This window comes from Triturus cristatus, chromosome 4_2 (genome assembly GCF_964204655.1).
Source record: "Triturus cristatus chromosome 4_2, aTriCri1.1, whole genome shotgun sequence".
Taxonomy (NCBI): domain Eukaryota; kingdom Metazoa; phylum Chordata; class Amphibia; order Caudata; family Salamandridae; genus Triturus; species Triturus cristatus.
Window position 1 is genome coordinate 836,830,131 of NC_140586.1, and position 17,498 is coordinate 836,847,628.

General features: G+C 41.9%; 1 protein-coding gene across 1 annotated transcript in view; it reads left to right on the plus strand.

Annotated features, from left to right (window-relative positions):
• ZSWIM5 (zinc finger SWIM-type containing 5) overlaps positions 1 to 17,498 on the plus strand; it is a 390,515-nt gene that overhangs the window by 286,468 nt on the left and 86,549 nt on the right. The window contains exons 9-11 of the mRNA XM_085602808.1: positions 805 to 1,062; positions 3,154 to 3,289; positions 3,954 to 4,108. Coding sequence (XP_085458934.1) covers positions 805 to 1,062; positions 3,154 to 3,289; positions 3,954 to 4,108 — 549 coding nt within the window. The remainder of the gene's footprint in view (positions 1 to 804; positions 1,063 to 3,153; positions 3,290 to 3,953; positions 4,109 to 17,498) is intronic.

Consider the following 17,498-nt stretch of genomic DNA (forward strand, 5'->3'; position numbering starts at 1 on the left):
CCCCTTGTGTTTTGCTAATGCTTTTCAGCTTTTCCAAACTGCATTGTTAAGCCAAAAGGTTGAGTTAACACCTTTATAAGATGTGACCTGGTGGCTTTGCCGATGCTTGTTTTCTCTAGTACAGTGCCTTGATTTTATATATTTTTTTCATATACATTTTGTTTTTATTTTATCCTTTGATTTTGTTGTATACAAATGTCGTATTGCTGAATGCAAATAAAAACTTCTGATATCAGTGAGCTGAGCTTTGCTCGCAGCTGTGCCAAATCACTTATCTCACACAATACACTGGAAAAATGCCATTTAATGCATCTTCTCAAAATAATTATTCATTATTTTTACTGAAAAAATAAAAATGCTTTAAACCTTTTAGTTTTCAAAACCAGCAACAACGCTGATACCCTCCAGTAAGAAGTGGCGGGGGTGCCTTTGCCCGTTTGTTTGCTGCAAGAATGCTGCTCACCAAATGGTGTTTTTTCTGCAGCAGCTGGTCCTGAGCCTGCAGTAAAGGATATACTTGGTTTCCACAAATAAATGATGTGCTGCAGTGTGTACCGTGTAAATAAATACCTGTTGAAGTTAGTTGTGGGTATGGGGCGGGGGTTCTAAGGTTGCAAACAATCTCGAGTACTCCTTCAGGTGTTTTAAGCAGTCGGGATAGTTTTCTCTCATGCTCTACATGTCTTGTTCTGTGAGCCTGTTTTATAGTCCACAGTTAGCGCTGCAACTAGTTTCTTGGAAGTAGTTATACAGTAATGCTTTCAGTATATGCCCGTACTGATCCTAGTGGCTTTTCTTTCATAGATGTGGGAGACTCCAAACCACCGGTCTATCATCATGTCTCGGTGGCTGGCTCCCAGGACAGCGGGGAGTCCTACCTTTCTTTGGCACTGGAGGTAGCACTCATGGGAATGGGTCAGCAGAGAGTCATGCCCGAAGGACTTTACGCCCAGGACAAAGTCTGCCGCAATGAGGAACAAATAATCTTTCGACTGCAGGAGTTGGAGCTGGATCCAGTACTCGTACAGACTCTGCGCAAGCAGAGCATTCTGCTACTGGAAGGTGAGGAGCCAATTTCTGCTGATTGGCAACTGGCAAGGGGAGGGGGAAGAGGATAAAAAAAGTGGTAGTGCAAACTAGTCAGACATTTAATTGGGTCCTACTTGATGTTTGGGATACTGGGTGCACTGTCTGATAGGCAGTACGTTAGGAGAAGGCTTATTTTGCCAACTAAACACATGCTATTGCTGGGAGATAATCTGGGGAGTACTACAATTATTGTGTATATTACAGCTTACTACTGCTGCAAGGTGGGGTGAATGCCGATGTGAGTTGAATGTTTTCAGGGGCTTACGTGTGATGCAAGAGTCCCTTGATCCTGTGGGGAATGTATAGTTTCAGCAGTTACCATTCTTTGTAACCCCTGTAAATGGAAGTGCCCCTCAAATGTATGTGCCATCTAAACCGCCTGCAGGCGAGACCAGCCTGGGCTCCAACCCGTTTTGCCTGAACATTTGATTATGATCCAATGTCTGGTCTTTGCGCAGGACGGAACCTGCTGCTGTTGACATTGTGCATTATGGAAGCTATCGATGGTAGAGTCTGCAGAAGTCTTAAACTCTTTAATCACAAGGGTCATTTGGGGCCACTACGAACCAGACCATGGGGCGTTCTAGACCCTTTCTTGGTGGGATGTAAAGGATAAGACTGACAGCCCCTGTCTCCCTCACTTGCCCCCCACATGTCAGCTGTGGCATTTCTTATACCCTAGCAGTATGCACAAGAGGCACTTGTTAAGTCCTGTTGCCTTCCTTCCTTGCTTTTGCTGTGTGCTGTTCTCTCTGCATTAATTTATTTCCCTTCAGTTAGTTTGTTGCTTGGTGACCCTCGGAGTAGAGTGTATATCAAGCAAGACTTGGATAAATAAGCATACTCTGCTTTGTCCCCACTGCTCGTCTCAGTCATATATACTGTAAAAAAAAACATATATCAAAACAGTTTTTTCTTTATATCATGGCCTATACCAAGACTGTAAAGCAAAAATAGTTTTTCCATTCATTAAATCTAGTTTGTCCCACTTTCCCTCTTGTATTCGTTGCAAAAATTGGTTTGTTTTCATTTGATTAACGTTGAGTAGACTGAAGACTGCTGGTTTAGTTTGTTTGATCAAGCTCCGATCAGTGCTCCTTCATCTTGAACCATCCACCACCTTCATTCCATTTTCACATTGATTTAAAGTGTATGTTGAGGCGATATGACTGTGAGAGCATTCGTTTGGTGTAAAGTGATCAAATTGGGAGTTTAGCACTCCTATAGTCAAAGTTAACACGTCCTGTTCCTCATCTCAGATCAATTGAAACTGTAGACTAAGCTTCATAACTCAGATACACCATGCTAGGTTGTAGTCGGATGTAGCATCTCTGGGAGCTAAAGCGATGTTGATAATCGGTATTAAGTTCAATGCAATGAACATCGACCTTCCAAGTCGCTAGGCTAGCTCTTGCTGCAATGCCTGGGCAGCTGGCTTGTGCCAGATATTTCAGAAGTGCTCAGATGCCGCCTGACTTTCGCTTTTGTAGATTTGGCACTGGTGTTCTTTCACTATGAAATCTGAGGAAACTCCTGTTTGTCCATCAAACTTAAATTACAAACCATCTTTCAGAGGATCCATTTAAGTGGTATGTTTACTATGGTTTAAGAAAGCTCCCAAAATGCACTTGCGACTTCACTGTTGCCCCAGATCAACCTCTGTTCCTCCCCTGTCTGTTCTTGTAATTCATTTGAATGAGCTTATATGTTGTTGAAGTTACATGCACAGTGTGAATCTTGGAGCAAGGCTTGATAGATGGTACTGTACAAAACACTTTTGCCAAGTAACAAAGTCCCATGCTGAAATTGCAGATTGGTGCAGAAGTAGTCAGAGCTGTAGGAATGGGGAGGTGCACATTGAAAATAAAGTTTCATGTAATGGTTTTGCATTCATTTTTAATAACCGATGGAAGTGTGTAATTCTTTTCACATGTTAAGCACTGATAATAAGGCTTTACTGATGAGGGGTACAGATGTGCCTCATCCGATCCAGATGCTGGTGTCACAAAAATACTGCATTCAGTTGAGAACATAGCTTGCTAACCTCTGCTTTTTGCTGTTCAGGAGGACCTTTCAGTGGCTTGGGTGAGGTGATCCATCGAGAGAGTGTTCCAATGCACACATTTGCCAAGTACCTGTTCTCTGCATTACTGCCTCACGACGCGGACTTGTCGTATAAACTGGCACTGCGAGCCATGAGGTATGCAAGTTTGCAGTCTCCTGTTTCTCCTCTTCACTTTGTCCCCTTATGCTCACCAGTTTTCTCCTGCTATTTTTGCAATCTGATTGTCCACTTGAACAGCCATAGGATCTTAGTTATAAAATCTAAACAGAAGTCTTGTAGCTTTGTGAAGCTACAGGTGTGGTTTGTTTCTACAGCGCTTTAAATGTTCAAACTTTGGTCTATGAAAAGAACCTTAAATTATAAGTCAACGACTTACACCTGTAGGAGCCTACGCTTGCCACCCCAATCGTGAGATTCTGATGCTGTTGCAATTTTTAAGGGGGTTTATCACCTCTGTGCATTAGGGAACTTAAACACTGATCACCAGAGTCTTGAGAGGGAAGACTTCGGTTATTGTGCCCTACTTTGAGGATCCTTCAAGCTTCCATTTGCGCTTGGTGTTTTACACAATTTTTGGAAGCTGCATAATTTGCCTTGTACAAGATATAAATAAGTTTGACCTCTGATTAAACTGTGCATTTGCCTTAACACTGCACCTTGCATTTCCATCTCAGCAAAGAGCAAGTGTACTACCAGTTCCATCAGTGTGAGGAGACTGCCCCCATAAGCTCTCCATTTTTATTTGCCTTCATGAGTGTGCTGAATACCTTTGTCTAACCTGCATTTGTATGTTTCTTAGGCTTCCTGTTCTGGAGACTACTGTTCCAGGTGATGTTTCCCATCCTCATCAAATCGTGTCTTTGGTGCCGAGCCGCTATCCACGCTGGTTTACGCTGGGACACTTGGAGTCACAACAGTGTGAGCTGGCATCTACCATGCTGACTGCCGCAAAAGGTTAGTTTGACGCGTCACATGTTCACAGAAAAAGTGTTGTGTTAGCGTGTATGTATAAAGAGGCAGGTGGAATGGACGTGCCAGCCCCTTATGTTTACGAGAGCTGCAGTTTAGGAGACAAATGTACCACAGAAGGTAACATTTGGAAAAAGTATGAAAAATAAGCATGGATTGGTGAACTGCTCACACTGGGGTTGTGGCAAAACGATCACATCATGGAATGTCATAATTTGATAGCTGATGTGTATATTTTTGGAGTGAGAAATATTTGTAGAGTGGTAAATGACAGTCTGTTGCCTGATGTAATGAAAGCAAACTTCAACTGGCCTACATGTCCGATAGAAGCATTAGCTCTTGGGTCCGCTTCGGCTTGCTTGCAGTGGCATGTTCTCTAGATTAGTGTATACCAAACTGTGGATCGAGTCCCACTCAGTTGTGAAAGTTCTGATCTATATGTAAGTAATTGAAATAAGCCCTATTTGTGCACCAGTGCAAAGGTGCAGAACAATGTATCAAAGTCCATTTTTAATTTTTTTTGAAGAACCCCTTGCAAGTATTCCCAGTCAAGACTCCAGGTGAACCTTGCGATATTTGTTGCTGCTATTGTGTTTTTTACTTCACAAAGCCATTACAACAAAGAATGTGATCATACACAACCATACTACTGAATCGACTTTCACACACAAATTAAGAATTATGGATGTGGCCAAATGGCCAGAGCTAGCGACATTGGTTAGTGGAACCAGATGTCTAGACGTTGGCTCAACATCATTTGATTCTGCCCAAATCACTTAAGCTCCTGTGCTTATAATAAAATGAATCTGACCTTGTGTAATATAATCAGGAGCTCATGTAAAGTAATCCAGTGCACTTGGGCTGTATCCGTGCTATATAAAACTAATACATATAAAAGATAGTTTGGGCGTAGAGCAGATCCTTTATATGGAACACTCCACACACCACAAACACTCAATCTGCTCACCTAAATGTCTGTTTCTAGCAGAGCTTTTAACTATAAGATTAGCAGTGTCAGTGAGGTTGTAGAGTGTTCCATCTAAAGGATCTGCTCTTCACCTGAACAACCCAGAATTCGCTGCTTCTGTTTTTCCATAACGTATGCTGCACTCTAAGGCTGAAAGGGCATGGTTTTGATTTTACTAGTTGCTCTCTTGTGTCTGGGTAAAGCTATACCTATCTGACAAGCTCTAATGAGAGCAGCAAAACACATGTCAGGTGTTACTTTAATTTATTCCAGGTTGGTCTTGATGGTATATTACCAGTTCAAAGCAGTAATACTGTTCTTGGAATGGTAAAATGCTTTGAAATTTTCAGCTTAACGTGTGGCACTAATCCTATGCTTAAAGACTTTGCTGAATAAATGACATAAGGCTTTAACTTCCTAGCCTGGCATGGATAGCACTATGGTAGTTCAATACTTAACAGTTCTGCTAGAAAAACAGACATTTGAGGGGAGCAGACTTGGTGTGTATGTGGTATATAGAGTGTTCCATATAAAGAATCTGCTCTCCACCTAAACTTGGAAACTACCCAGAGTTCCCTGCCCGCTTCTCTTATTGCATAATTTATGCAGCACTTTAAGCCTGAAAGGGCATTGCTTTGACACACATTTTTGTATGTTTGTGTATATGTGTATATATATCCTTTGCCACGTTGCTTAGAACAGCCACCGCAAACTCCAGATTAGCGGGTGCGTCGTCAGGCGAACCTCCAAGCTCGGTCCGCTAAATATGAACAGCACTCCTCTCACAACAAAAGGACACGACGCTGTGTCTTTGACAATTCCAGCCAGGGTTTATTCAGTGGCTCTGTCGGACGCGTTTCGCCTGAACCAGCAGGCTTGTTCACCAACAAAGTTTTGCCAAACAATTTCCACCATTTATACTGTGCACGTGATACGGTCATGTGAGGACTACAAATTGAGTGTGCAAGAAAAAAGACTCGTAGTTTTTAGCCGTTACAATTGATAAAACGATAACAGGATGCATACAACTTTAAGTAAAGTATAACACATTCAAAAATGATCCACATTAATAGATCTCTATTTACAAATATATTATAACATTTTTATAAACCACGGTCCATTTTCTAAAAAGCGCCAAGCAAACAGTGGCAATTGCCAAGAAGAGACCATTCACCCATGTGGGTTTGCCATATTGTTTTGACACTTTCCTCTAATTCAGCCCCAGTGGGCATACCTGATTTTTCTGGCTTATCTGGTTACTGGATACCTCACATGAATCAAAATTAAAGTGATATAACTCAATTCATTAATTCCTACTTAACAAAACTAATAATCCATACATTTATAAATACTACAATGTACTATTCACAAATAAATAAAAACGGAAAATCCAGAAAGGGTATAGCAAGCTCTAAAAAGGCCCTATAAATGTGTATACAAATCTTCTTCGATGTTAAGGCCCATTGGTGCTTTACTATTTAGTTCCACAATATAACGTGATTCTAGTTTTCTTAAAGCTTTCTGTCTGTCACCACCTCTCACATTGGGTGGGATCGCATCAATGACAAAGTACGATAAGCCTGTCACATTACTGTCATGGCAAATCGCGAAGTGGCGTGCTACCGGGTATGTTTTATCCACGTTTTTGATGGCCCTTAGATGCTTCAATATGCTTTTGTGAACAGGGAGAATTGTACTGCCCACGTACCGAAGATTGCATGGGCAACTCAGCACGTAGACGGCAAAATCCGTTTTACAGTCGAACTGCCCTCTGATGTTTTTCTCAATTTTTGAGCAGCCTGTTGTAAATTTCTTAGTGTTCACACCATGCTGACATGCCTTACACTTCACGCATCTCAGGAATCCATCTTGGCGTCTTAACCATGAAGTTTTGGGGGGTTGTTTGCACGATTTCGGTACCATATTGCTGACTAGCAATTGTTTAAATGATTTGGCTCTTCTGAACGTTATTAGGGGTTTGTTTGACACAATTTTGCCTAAAATAGGGTCATTGCGTATCAGATGCCAATGTTTCGACAGAATATTACGTACTTGCCCATGTTGTTTATTGTATGAAGTCACCAATCTACATTCATTTGAATCTTGTGATTGTTTCTGTTTGCGTTTATTTGTTTCGGAGGGCTCAAATAAAATTTCTTCTCTTGTTTTGAGTTTGACCTTATGGATTGCACTCTGAATGCATTCAGCTCCATACCCTCTAGATTTAAAGCGGGAGCGTAAGGTCTGGAGTTCTTTTTCCCTAGTGTCGACTTCGCTACAATTACGCATTGTTCTTATCAATCAGGTATGCCCACTGGGGCTGAATTAGAGGAAAGTGTCAAAACAATATGGCAAACCCACATGGGTGAATGGTCTCTTCGTGGCAATTGCCACTGTTTGCTTGGCGCTTTTTAGAAAATGGACCGTGGTTTATAAAAATGTTATAATATATTTGTAAATAGAGATCTATTAATGTGGATCATTTTTGAATGTGTTATACTTTACTTAAAGTTGTATGCATCCTGTTATCGTTTTATCAATCGTAACGGGTAAAAACTACGAGTCTTTTTTCTTGCACACTCAATTTGTAGTCCTCACATGACCGTATCACGTGCACAGTATAAATGGTGGAAATTGTTTGGCAAAACTTTGTTGGTGAACAAGCCTGCTGGTTCAGGCGAAACGCGTCCGACAGAGCCACTGAATAAACCCTGGCTGGAATTGTCAAAGACACAGCGTCGTGTCCTTTTGTTGTGAGAGGAGTGCTGTTCATGTGTATATATATATATATATATATATATATATATCTCCAAATTTACCGTGACTCCTTCTGGACTTCGAGAGACCCATAGAAAGTGGCCTAATGAGTTATTTGGGTTTTGAAAGAATTGGTAAGAGCGAGTATACTCTATGTATTGAGACGTAGGTATTTTACCATGAATATTGCATTGTTTCAAGATGTCCGCTACACTTACAACGCTATTCGCGTCATTGGTGTTCACCATGGAAACGCTATTTATGTTGTGCTTGTACACGTTGCCCTTTTTCACATAAGCAAACCTTGCAAGAGGTGAAACGCGTTGTGAATTAAACGGACACCCTTATGATTTAGAGTTTTGTCTTTTCTGAGAGCACACTTGATATTAAGAATTGACGTGTGTGTGTGTGTGTGTGTATATATATATATATATATATATCTATATATATATATCTATATATATATATATATATATATATATATATCTGAGGCCCACTTCGGGAAACAGGATGCCTTTATTCCGAGAATTTCAGCACAGTTCTTCTCTAAAACAACACTTACCTGCATGGAATGATGCACTATGGGAGATGCAGGCTACAAACAATCAGGTGACCAGAACAGTTATAAAAATGTAGGCACAGATGCACTTTGTAAAACTTCCTGTCTGTGAGCAAGGCTGTAGTGCCGAAACTAGTTGGACTGCAGGAAGCGCTGTACTGAAATTCTCGGAATAAAGGCATCCTGTTTCCCGAAGTGGGCCTCTGTTGTTCCTTCATGGAGTGTGAAGTGGCGGGCGTCTCCGTGCCCGTCTTGAAAGAGGCCGCCCTGTAGGGTTGGGGGCTCCCTATTCGGAGGCTTGTTTTGGATGTTAATAAGGGAGCATGACCCACACTCTGCCGGTAAACCTACTGAGGAGTTGCCAACAATGGTGAAAACAGCAGCGTTGGAAGGGATTTGGATAGGGATGATTTCGCTTCCAATCGTTCCAGTGACAGGAGCCAGCAAACTGAGAAATGGTAACATCCAGCATCACGCTGTTAGAAGACATTTGACTGTTTTCCATTTGGATTTAATTAACATTATATGCATCTGGTAGCTGAGCAGATTACGATCTTTCTGCCAGCATAACGGGAAATTTTTTCTCAAACAACTTACCTGCACGGAATGATGCACTATGGGAGATGCAGGCTACAAACAATCAGGTGACCAGAACCGTTATAAAAATGTAGGCACAGATGCACTTTGTAAAACTTCCTGGCCGTGAGCAAGGCTGTAGTGCCGAAACTAGTTGGACTGCAGGAAGTGCTGTGCTGAAATTCTCGGAATAAAGGCATCCTGTTTCCCGAAGTGGGCCTCTGTTCTTTCATGGAGTGTGAAGTGGCGGGCGTCTCCATGCCAGTCTTGAAAGAGGCCGCCCTCTTAGCCGGTTGGGGGCTCCCTATTCGGAGGCTGTGTGTGTGTGTGTGTGTGTGTGTGTGTGTGTGTGTGTGTGTGTGTGTGTGTGTGTGTGTGTGTGTGTGTGGGTTTGTGTTACTATCCTTGTGGGGACTTGGGTATGATAACACACTCACGCTGTGGGGACTTGATTGCACTGTGGGGACTTGAACCCAAGTCCCCACAAGGCAATGTCTTCTAAATGACAAAAAATGACTTAAGGAACATCTGTGTCAATTTTGACAACTTTTTAAAAAAAGTGTCTTGTGGGGACCTGTGTTTCATCAAGTGTGTTTATATTTTTGCTCAGGTCTGCCCCTGTAGACAGGAGGCGGTACTGCAGCCTTAAACACACTTTGCATTTAAACACACTTTGCTTACTGGAAACACATACTGGCAGCAGGAAGGACAGACTCTCAAAGGAAAAGCTGCATACTCCAGTGATTATCCAAATATTATTCAAGCAAATTAACAATTGCTTTATTTTTTAAAATAAAACGTTATTTTACATGAGGCTATTGAATTTAGATTGTTTGTGTCTGAAAATTGTTTGTGGTTATATAAACATTGCTAAAAGCTATTTTTGCCAGTTTTGAATCCCAGAATACTTAACTATTGCCGTTTGATCCTTATCTGCAATTAAAGAATGATGATGCACTACACTACAATATAATATAAACTGATTTGATAGTATTTAGCAAATAATCTAAAGGTTTTATGTTGCTTTGCCTTTTGTTTTTACCTAGCACTATGCACTATGGAATATGTTCTTTTATAGGATGGCTAGATGAGTGAGGGACTAGTGTTGCAGTGCGCTTATGCCCATTGCATGGCCAAGTTTATTTTTAACAGAAAAGTTATGCTTTTATAGAATTAATGAACTTGTTAGAAGATAAGTTTAAATACAGCCATAATATGTCATTACATTTAAATCATTTGAATTGCTTAGTTTAAAAACTGTTTATAAAGCTTTCCTAATGAAAACAGTTTATTGATATTCCTAAGGGTGGGTGAAAAACAATCATATAAAAATAAGGTGATGTTTTTGATTAGTCAGCATTTTGGTTTATTTTATTTTTTTGCAATTTTATATAGCGCACACTCGACCAAAAGGTATTGGAGCGCTTTAAATGAGCACCAGATACATTACAAAAGGACATATTTATTTCTGTTTTTGGCATGGGAGATTAAATTATTAAACTCATCAGACCTTAAAAGAGAGAAGTGCATGTTTGGCTTGATTCTAAAATCTACGAGCCCTTTTGAAAAAAAGTATTGAATTCTCAACAGCGTCTGTAAATACTCCCTGCTTTGATAGGAAACTCAAGGAAGGACTTCAGGATGCCTGATCAGAGATGCAAATACACCTCTACCCATAACAAAGGGGTCAAAAGCACAGCAAGAGACCCGTGCTCTCTTAAGCCTGACTGGGGGAAGGTCCTGCTTCTAACACACCTTTCTACAGAGAGGCAACACAAAAGGGCTGAGGGTTGCAAACCCAGGCTCTCTCTGCACAGCCACAATCTATGAGCAGTTAAACAATTGCAAGCATTACACAATGTATGTTTTTAAAGGCGCAGCAAAAGTGAATGTGTGCACATTGTTTCATTTGTACTTAAATGACCACAGCTCCGTTGTGAGCTTGCACAGACTGAAAGCTTTACGTGTCTCTCAAATCCCTTCATAAACTGAGCGTTTGGAGTTACTCTTCTGCATTTTTTAAGCTGTTCACATCTTCAGTAGTGTGCACTAGAAATGGGAATATGGAAGGAAAAACAATGTAAATGGCTGGGAACTGGACCCCATAAGGGGGCAAGCAAGGAGAAATCTGAGAAAGGAGAACGTGGGAGGTCTGGAGCATGTGAAGTGAGGAGAGAGGAGAGAGTGAACATGGGAAATCAACAGCACTAGACGAGAGGAGAAAGGAAATGCAAAGATCAGAGGAAGGAAAGGAATGGAAGGGCTAAGGTGGAATATATGCGAAGAGAGAAAATTAACGCAGCTCATATATCTATTGCACCAGTCTGTACACTATTAGAATGAACAGTAATGCTGAATACCACTACACAGTGTATCATTAGGGTTACTTTAGAATTTCACATTACATAGACGCCAATGAATTTTCTGTACCTACCAAGTCTGACTATGCTGTTTACATGAAAGAAATACACACAGGACCAAAAATGTTTTTCATAAGGATGGGTGTAAAAAGTGCAACTAACAAACGCACAATAGTCATTTGGACATGCGCAACGTATGTGCACATTTCCCACCTACAGCCACAAAGTTAAAAATACAAATGTATTCTGACAAAAATCGATAAAACAAGGGGTTATGTTGGAGGATGTGGTTAGGCCTGCAGGAAGTTAGAAGGCTGGTACGAAAACACAATTTGGTGTGGTTGATATGAGTATTTATATAACAGTTATTACCGTAATGAGGGGCTAACAGGTAGAATGGTCAAACATTAGAAATGTTGTCATGCGTGAGTATTTACAGATTGCCAGGAATAGGGATTGCAGGTTGTCATTCTGTTTGTAACAATCTATCATGCAGTTTTTCTTGTGTCACTTCTTAAATATATAGATGTTAGATTTATATCAAACTGATCTAAAGGTATGTTCAAAACATTAGTAACTCTGCCACACACACAGAAAATGTTCAATTGCCATGCTTTTGTCACACAGTTGTAAAGCCATTTCTGAAACATTTAAATTAGAGATGTAGGTCTCAAATTAAAGAGCCCCCAGATAATTCATATATGAGTGGTATCTTCTTTTTCTAGAAAAATAGGAATTATGAGGTTTATCGTAAATACAGCACCCCTGTAATTTCCCCACATACATTTTGGGAGGTCAAATGTCCTATACATACTGGGGCAAAAATGGCCAGTAAGTACGGAGCCATGTGAATGTTTGGGCAATTAAGACTTGCTTTGTCATTATTCAGCATTTCTTTTTAATTGCCAGTCAACCGGGAAAGGGTTTTTTCCTCTATTATCTATGACACACTATTAACGTCACTGCTACACATTACACTGTAACCAGGGCCACTGGAATTATGTGGCATAAGGGCATCAAATTATGTGTCAGGTTAACTTCATTATGTAGCAAGAAAAGGCATATTATGTAGCATAATGCTGCACGTTTTATGATGGTATTACTTGATTATTTTGTCATTTCTGGCCATGTTAACACTACCTTAGCAAAGGTTTCACCTCATTACTACCACTTTAACCTCAAATACAGTAAACCCTACTGAAAGATGACCAGTCCACCTCTGCAAACGGCCTTCCATTGTGTAGCAACACGTCTCTGCTTATTTATCATTTTGAACTAGAATTTTTTTTTTGTTAAAATCTATCTGTAAATTATGCAGCAAATGATGGATTATGTGGCAAATACAGCAAATCTACAATTATGTGGAAATCGCTGCAGCTACAGAATCACAGAATTTCGGAGGTGTAAAGTGCAGTACTAATCGTTTGTACTGGATACCTATCAGAGTATGAAGCACAAGGGATTAATGAAATATATGAGCTTGTTCCAAAACCAGCACCAAGCACTTTATTGCACGGGGCAGCTGGGGACTACATCCCCCATCATCCTTAGTGCCAGGAGGCGCCCGCACCATCCCCTACACGCCGAGGCGCATAATGGCATACTCGGGCTCCCGCGGTGGGGGACGCGCGCAGGTGTGCCCGGACCAAGGGCTGGCCTGTCTGCGCCCGTCAGCGCCATGAAGAGGCAGGGCTGGGCCCCCCTCTTTCACCTAACAACTAAGCGACTAAGGGGCATTTTATCAAGGACGACGTTAAAAATTATCGCTGGTTTAGCGGCAGAAAACTGCCGCTAAAGCGGTGATAATGGGCTTGATAATATGCCCTTGAGAATTCCAATAGAAGTCCATGTTCTGGTGTGAACAGTTTGAAAAAAGTTCCAGGATAGATATTGAAAACTTGCAAGAATTCAACTTTATTTAGCCTCTTCTTGTATTAGATGGGTTTTCTTTTCTTGTCAAACCGTTACCGAATGTCAGATTAAAGTTTTTGGTATGGAATTGCATTCAACTGTTTGCTAGGGAACGTTTTTGGTGCATCTGCAGGGAAGATGCACCTTCGTGACGTATGCCTCTATCCCTTTAATGTAGCACAGACTGAGCCACATCTTATTACAGACATGCGCTCTAAGGTTGGGCTTACATATTTGTTGTTTTACCTAGGTATCTTAGCAGTGCTGAAGACCATGTGACACCCACAGGCTAGCCCCTGGGGATAGTCGTTCAAAGCAACTCAAAGCACTGTTTGTTTTACTTTAATAGTTACTCTCCAGCACAATGAAGGTTTGCACTGGAAAGTAAATACTTTACCAACTTTTTGTGCAATTTTGCAGCAGCACAAAGTGTTACTAAATCTTCCATACAGAGTCACAACACCATTGAAGAAATAGGCTCACTTGGTATCTATCAACAATGACTCATGAAGGTGGCCTTAGTCTGGAACTATAGCACTCCCTAAAATTGCAGCTCCATCACCATGATAACCAGCACTTTCTAGGGCTCACCACTATAAAATACATACTGCAATTCAATTAAATAGCTAATGTAAAAACTCTATTGCCAAGGCCAACTCTTTCCAACACAATCTGAACAGTATGAAGCTTGAAGCCTTCAGCAATTGCTTCTCGAAGTGATGGAAACCATGCAGAAGTACTTTTGCTGCCATTTTTTTAGCCCACTTTGAATGAAAACATGCTCTGTCACTGAACACTTTGCCTCCACCAAAATGTGGGTTCCTCTGAAGACAAGCAACTGGTGCAATGAAAATCAGAAAAGTCGAGACAGGGCACTTAAAAACTCTGTATCAAATCAGCCAACTATCAGAATACAGGGCTTGACATTTTTACTCCAGAGGCTATAAAGCAGTGTGTGCCAGAAAAAAGAAAACTCACTTCCAGGCCAGCACCACTGATCCCAATAACTCTACCATCAGGGGCTTTAAACATGCCATTATGACGGTATGGTACAGGAATATTATTGCCAGAATATCTAGTCATAAAAACTTTGGCCTCGATATTGTTCATAAAAGTATTGTCATATTGGAGTTAATACAAGAACATCTACACACAGTGAGGTAATATGTTTTAAGCAATATGTATAACATAATAATGTTGTCAGACTTATGTTTATCACAATATTCTGATATGCAACCCATTATTACTTCCATATTAAAGAAACTCACTGCTGATCAGGAGGATGGTGCAAACTACCAAGCCATCTACAGCCTTGTCTGTGTTTCAAAGGCAATCACACCTACTGTTTCCCACCAAATATGATAATTGATTGACTCATTTATTATTTACAGAGCACATTTTACCAATCCAGGCAGAGTAGTCTGGGGCACTGCTTCCTGGATTGGCACCCAGGGTGATAAGATAGATGACTCGCTCGCTGTTGCAGTTAGTGTGATGTTTTAACTCTCAAGGTCTTGCTGTGCCAATATCGATAGTTCTTGTAACTTTGATCTGGGCACTGGGCGATGGTAGCCCGGTGACACGTCTCTTCGTGATAACTGTATCTTTTACAACATTCATTCACACCAGTGTGCTATGTTCCCTCTTAGGTGCGCTTGTGCACCCGCGCACATAATAATAGTGAACTTCTATGAATATATGTTTAAATATCACTATAACATATAAGTACATTTAAAATATTTGAACTGCTAAAACTGTTCCTGAAGATTTCCAAATTAAAACAGTTTGTTGCCATTCTCAAGGGTGGGTGACGAACAATCATAACAGCATTGGCAAACCAGTAGGTCTTGCCTATGCAAGAGCTATTGACTTTGCCAATGTGTTTCAGCCATTTTGTACACGAGCACGACTGCTGTTAAACATGGCTAAAAGTTTGTGGCATAGAGGAGAGTGGCATGGAGTGGAGTGTCGTAGAGTGGAGTGCCATACAGTTGAATAGAGTGTGGTAGAGTAGAGCTGTGTAGAGTGGGGTGGAGCAGTGTACAGTAGAGTGGAGGGCTGTGGAGTGTGGTGAAGTAGAGTGGAGAGCCGTGGGGTAGAGTGGAGAGTTGTGGAGTGTCATGGAGAGGTATAGAGTAGAGTGGTGTAGAGTGGTGTAGAGTGGTGTAGAGTGGTGTAGAGTGGTGTAGAGTGGTGTAGAGTGGTGTAGAGTGGTGTAGAGTAGAGTAGAGTGGTGTAGAGTGGAGGTTTGTGGAGTGGCATGGAGTGTTGTGGAGTAGGGTGGACTGATGTAAAATGAAGGGGCATATGGTGAAGTGGAGAGTTCTGGAGTGGCATAGAGTGGAGGGGAGTGTTGTGGAGTGTCATGGAGTAGAGTGGCGTGTCATGGAGTAGAGTGGTGTGGACTGGAGGGTCATGGAGTAGAGTGAAGTGTGGTTGAATAGAGTGGAGTAGGGTGTAGTGGAGTAGAGTAGAGTGGAGTAGGGTGCAGTGGAGTAGAGTAGAGCAGAGTGTTGTAGAGGCGAGTGGCACTGAGTGTCCTAGAATAGGGTGGCTTAGAGTTGGGTGGAGGGGTGTAGAGTGGAGTAGATTTCAGTAGTGTGTCGTAGAGTGGAGTGACATAGAGTAAAGTGGCATGGAGTACATAGAGCGAGTTCCTTAGAGTGTAGAAGAGTGTCCTACGGTGTTCTGGAGGGGCATAGAGTGGAGTGGGATAGAGTAGAGTTTCATGCAGAGGGATGGATTGGAGTGTCAGAGTGCAGTGTCGTAGAGTGGCATGTCATAGAGCAGAGTAGCCATAAAGAGTAGTGGTGTAACATAGAGGGGAGTAAAGTGTTGTAGGGCAGCATACAGTGCTGGGATGTAGAGTGGAGGGGCTTAGAGTGGAGTGAGGTAAAATGAAATAGATTGGAGGGGAGTAGAGTGTCATAGAGTGCCATACAGTGGAGTCTCATAGAGGGGCACTGAGTAAAAGGGTGTAGAGTGGAGGGCAATAGAGTGGCATGGAGAGTTATAGGGTGGAGCGTCATAGAGCAGAGTGTTGTAGAGTGGAGAGTTGTAGAGTGGAGGGACATATAGTGGGGGCATAGAGTGGAGGGTCGTAGAGTGGAGGGTCATACAGTGTAGGGTCCCAGAGTGGAGTAAAGCACCTTAGACTCAAATCGATTGGAGTGAATTTGTATAGTGTGGAGTCACATAGAGTTACATAAAGTGCTATAGAGTGGAGTGTCTTAGAATGGGGTGGGTAGAGTGGAGTTGAGTGACCTAGAGTTAAGTGGCTTAGATTAGTGTAGAGGGGTGTTGAGTGTTCTAGAGTGGAGTGGCATAGAGTATAATGTCATAGAGTGACGTAGAGTAGGGGTTGTAGAGTGGAGGGGCTAGGAGTGTCGTAGAGTGTTGTGGTATAGAATGGAGTTACATAGACTGTCGTGGAGTGGAGTGGCATAGAGTGAATTATCATGGAGTGGAATGTCATGGAGTGGAGTGGTATAGAGTAGAGTGGAACAGAGTGGTGTATCGTAGAGTAGAGTGGCATATTATTAAAGTGTCATGCAGTGAGTAAAATGTTGTGGAGTAGAGTAAACTGAAGTATATTAGCATGGAGTACAGAGTGGAATGGAATTGAGTAGCATTGAATGGCATTGAGTGGAGTGCCGCTGAGCAGAGGGGCCCTGTGGAGGGACGTAGCATGGAGGGGCATAGAGTAGAGGAGCGTAGAGTGGAGGGGCATAGAGTGGATTATACTGGAGTGGAATAGAGTAGAGTGACACATGGAGTGGTGTGGAGTAGAGTGGCATAGAGTATAGTAGTGTGGAGTGTCATGGACTGAAGGGTTGTAGAATGGAGGGTCGAAGAGCAGAAGGGCGCAGAGTGGAGGAGAGTGGATGGGCAAAGAGTGAGGTAGAGTGGAGTGTTGCAGAGTGGAGAGGCGTAGGGAGGAGGGGCATACAGTGGAGGAGCATAGAGTTGTATAGTGGCTAAGAGTGGAGTGGTATAGAGTGGCCTAGAGTGAAGTGTCAGAGTGGTTTAGCATAGAGTGGAGTAGAGTGTTGTAGAGTGGAGTGGCGTAGAGTGGAGTAGAGTGCCATAGAGTGGAATAATATAGAGTGGAGTAGCATAGAGTGGTGTAGCATAGAGTGGTGTAAAGTGATGTAGAATTGAGTAAAGTGTTATTGAGTGGAGTAGAGTGTAGTGCCATAAAGTGGAGTGGAGTAGAGTTGAGTGGAGGGGAGTGGCATAGCAAAG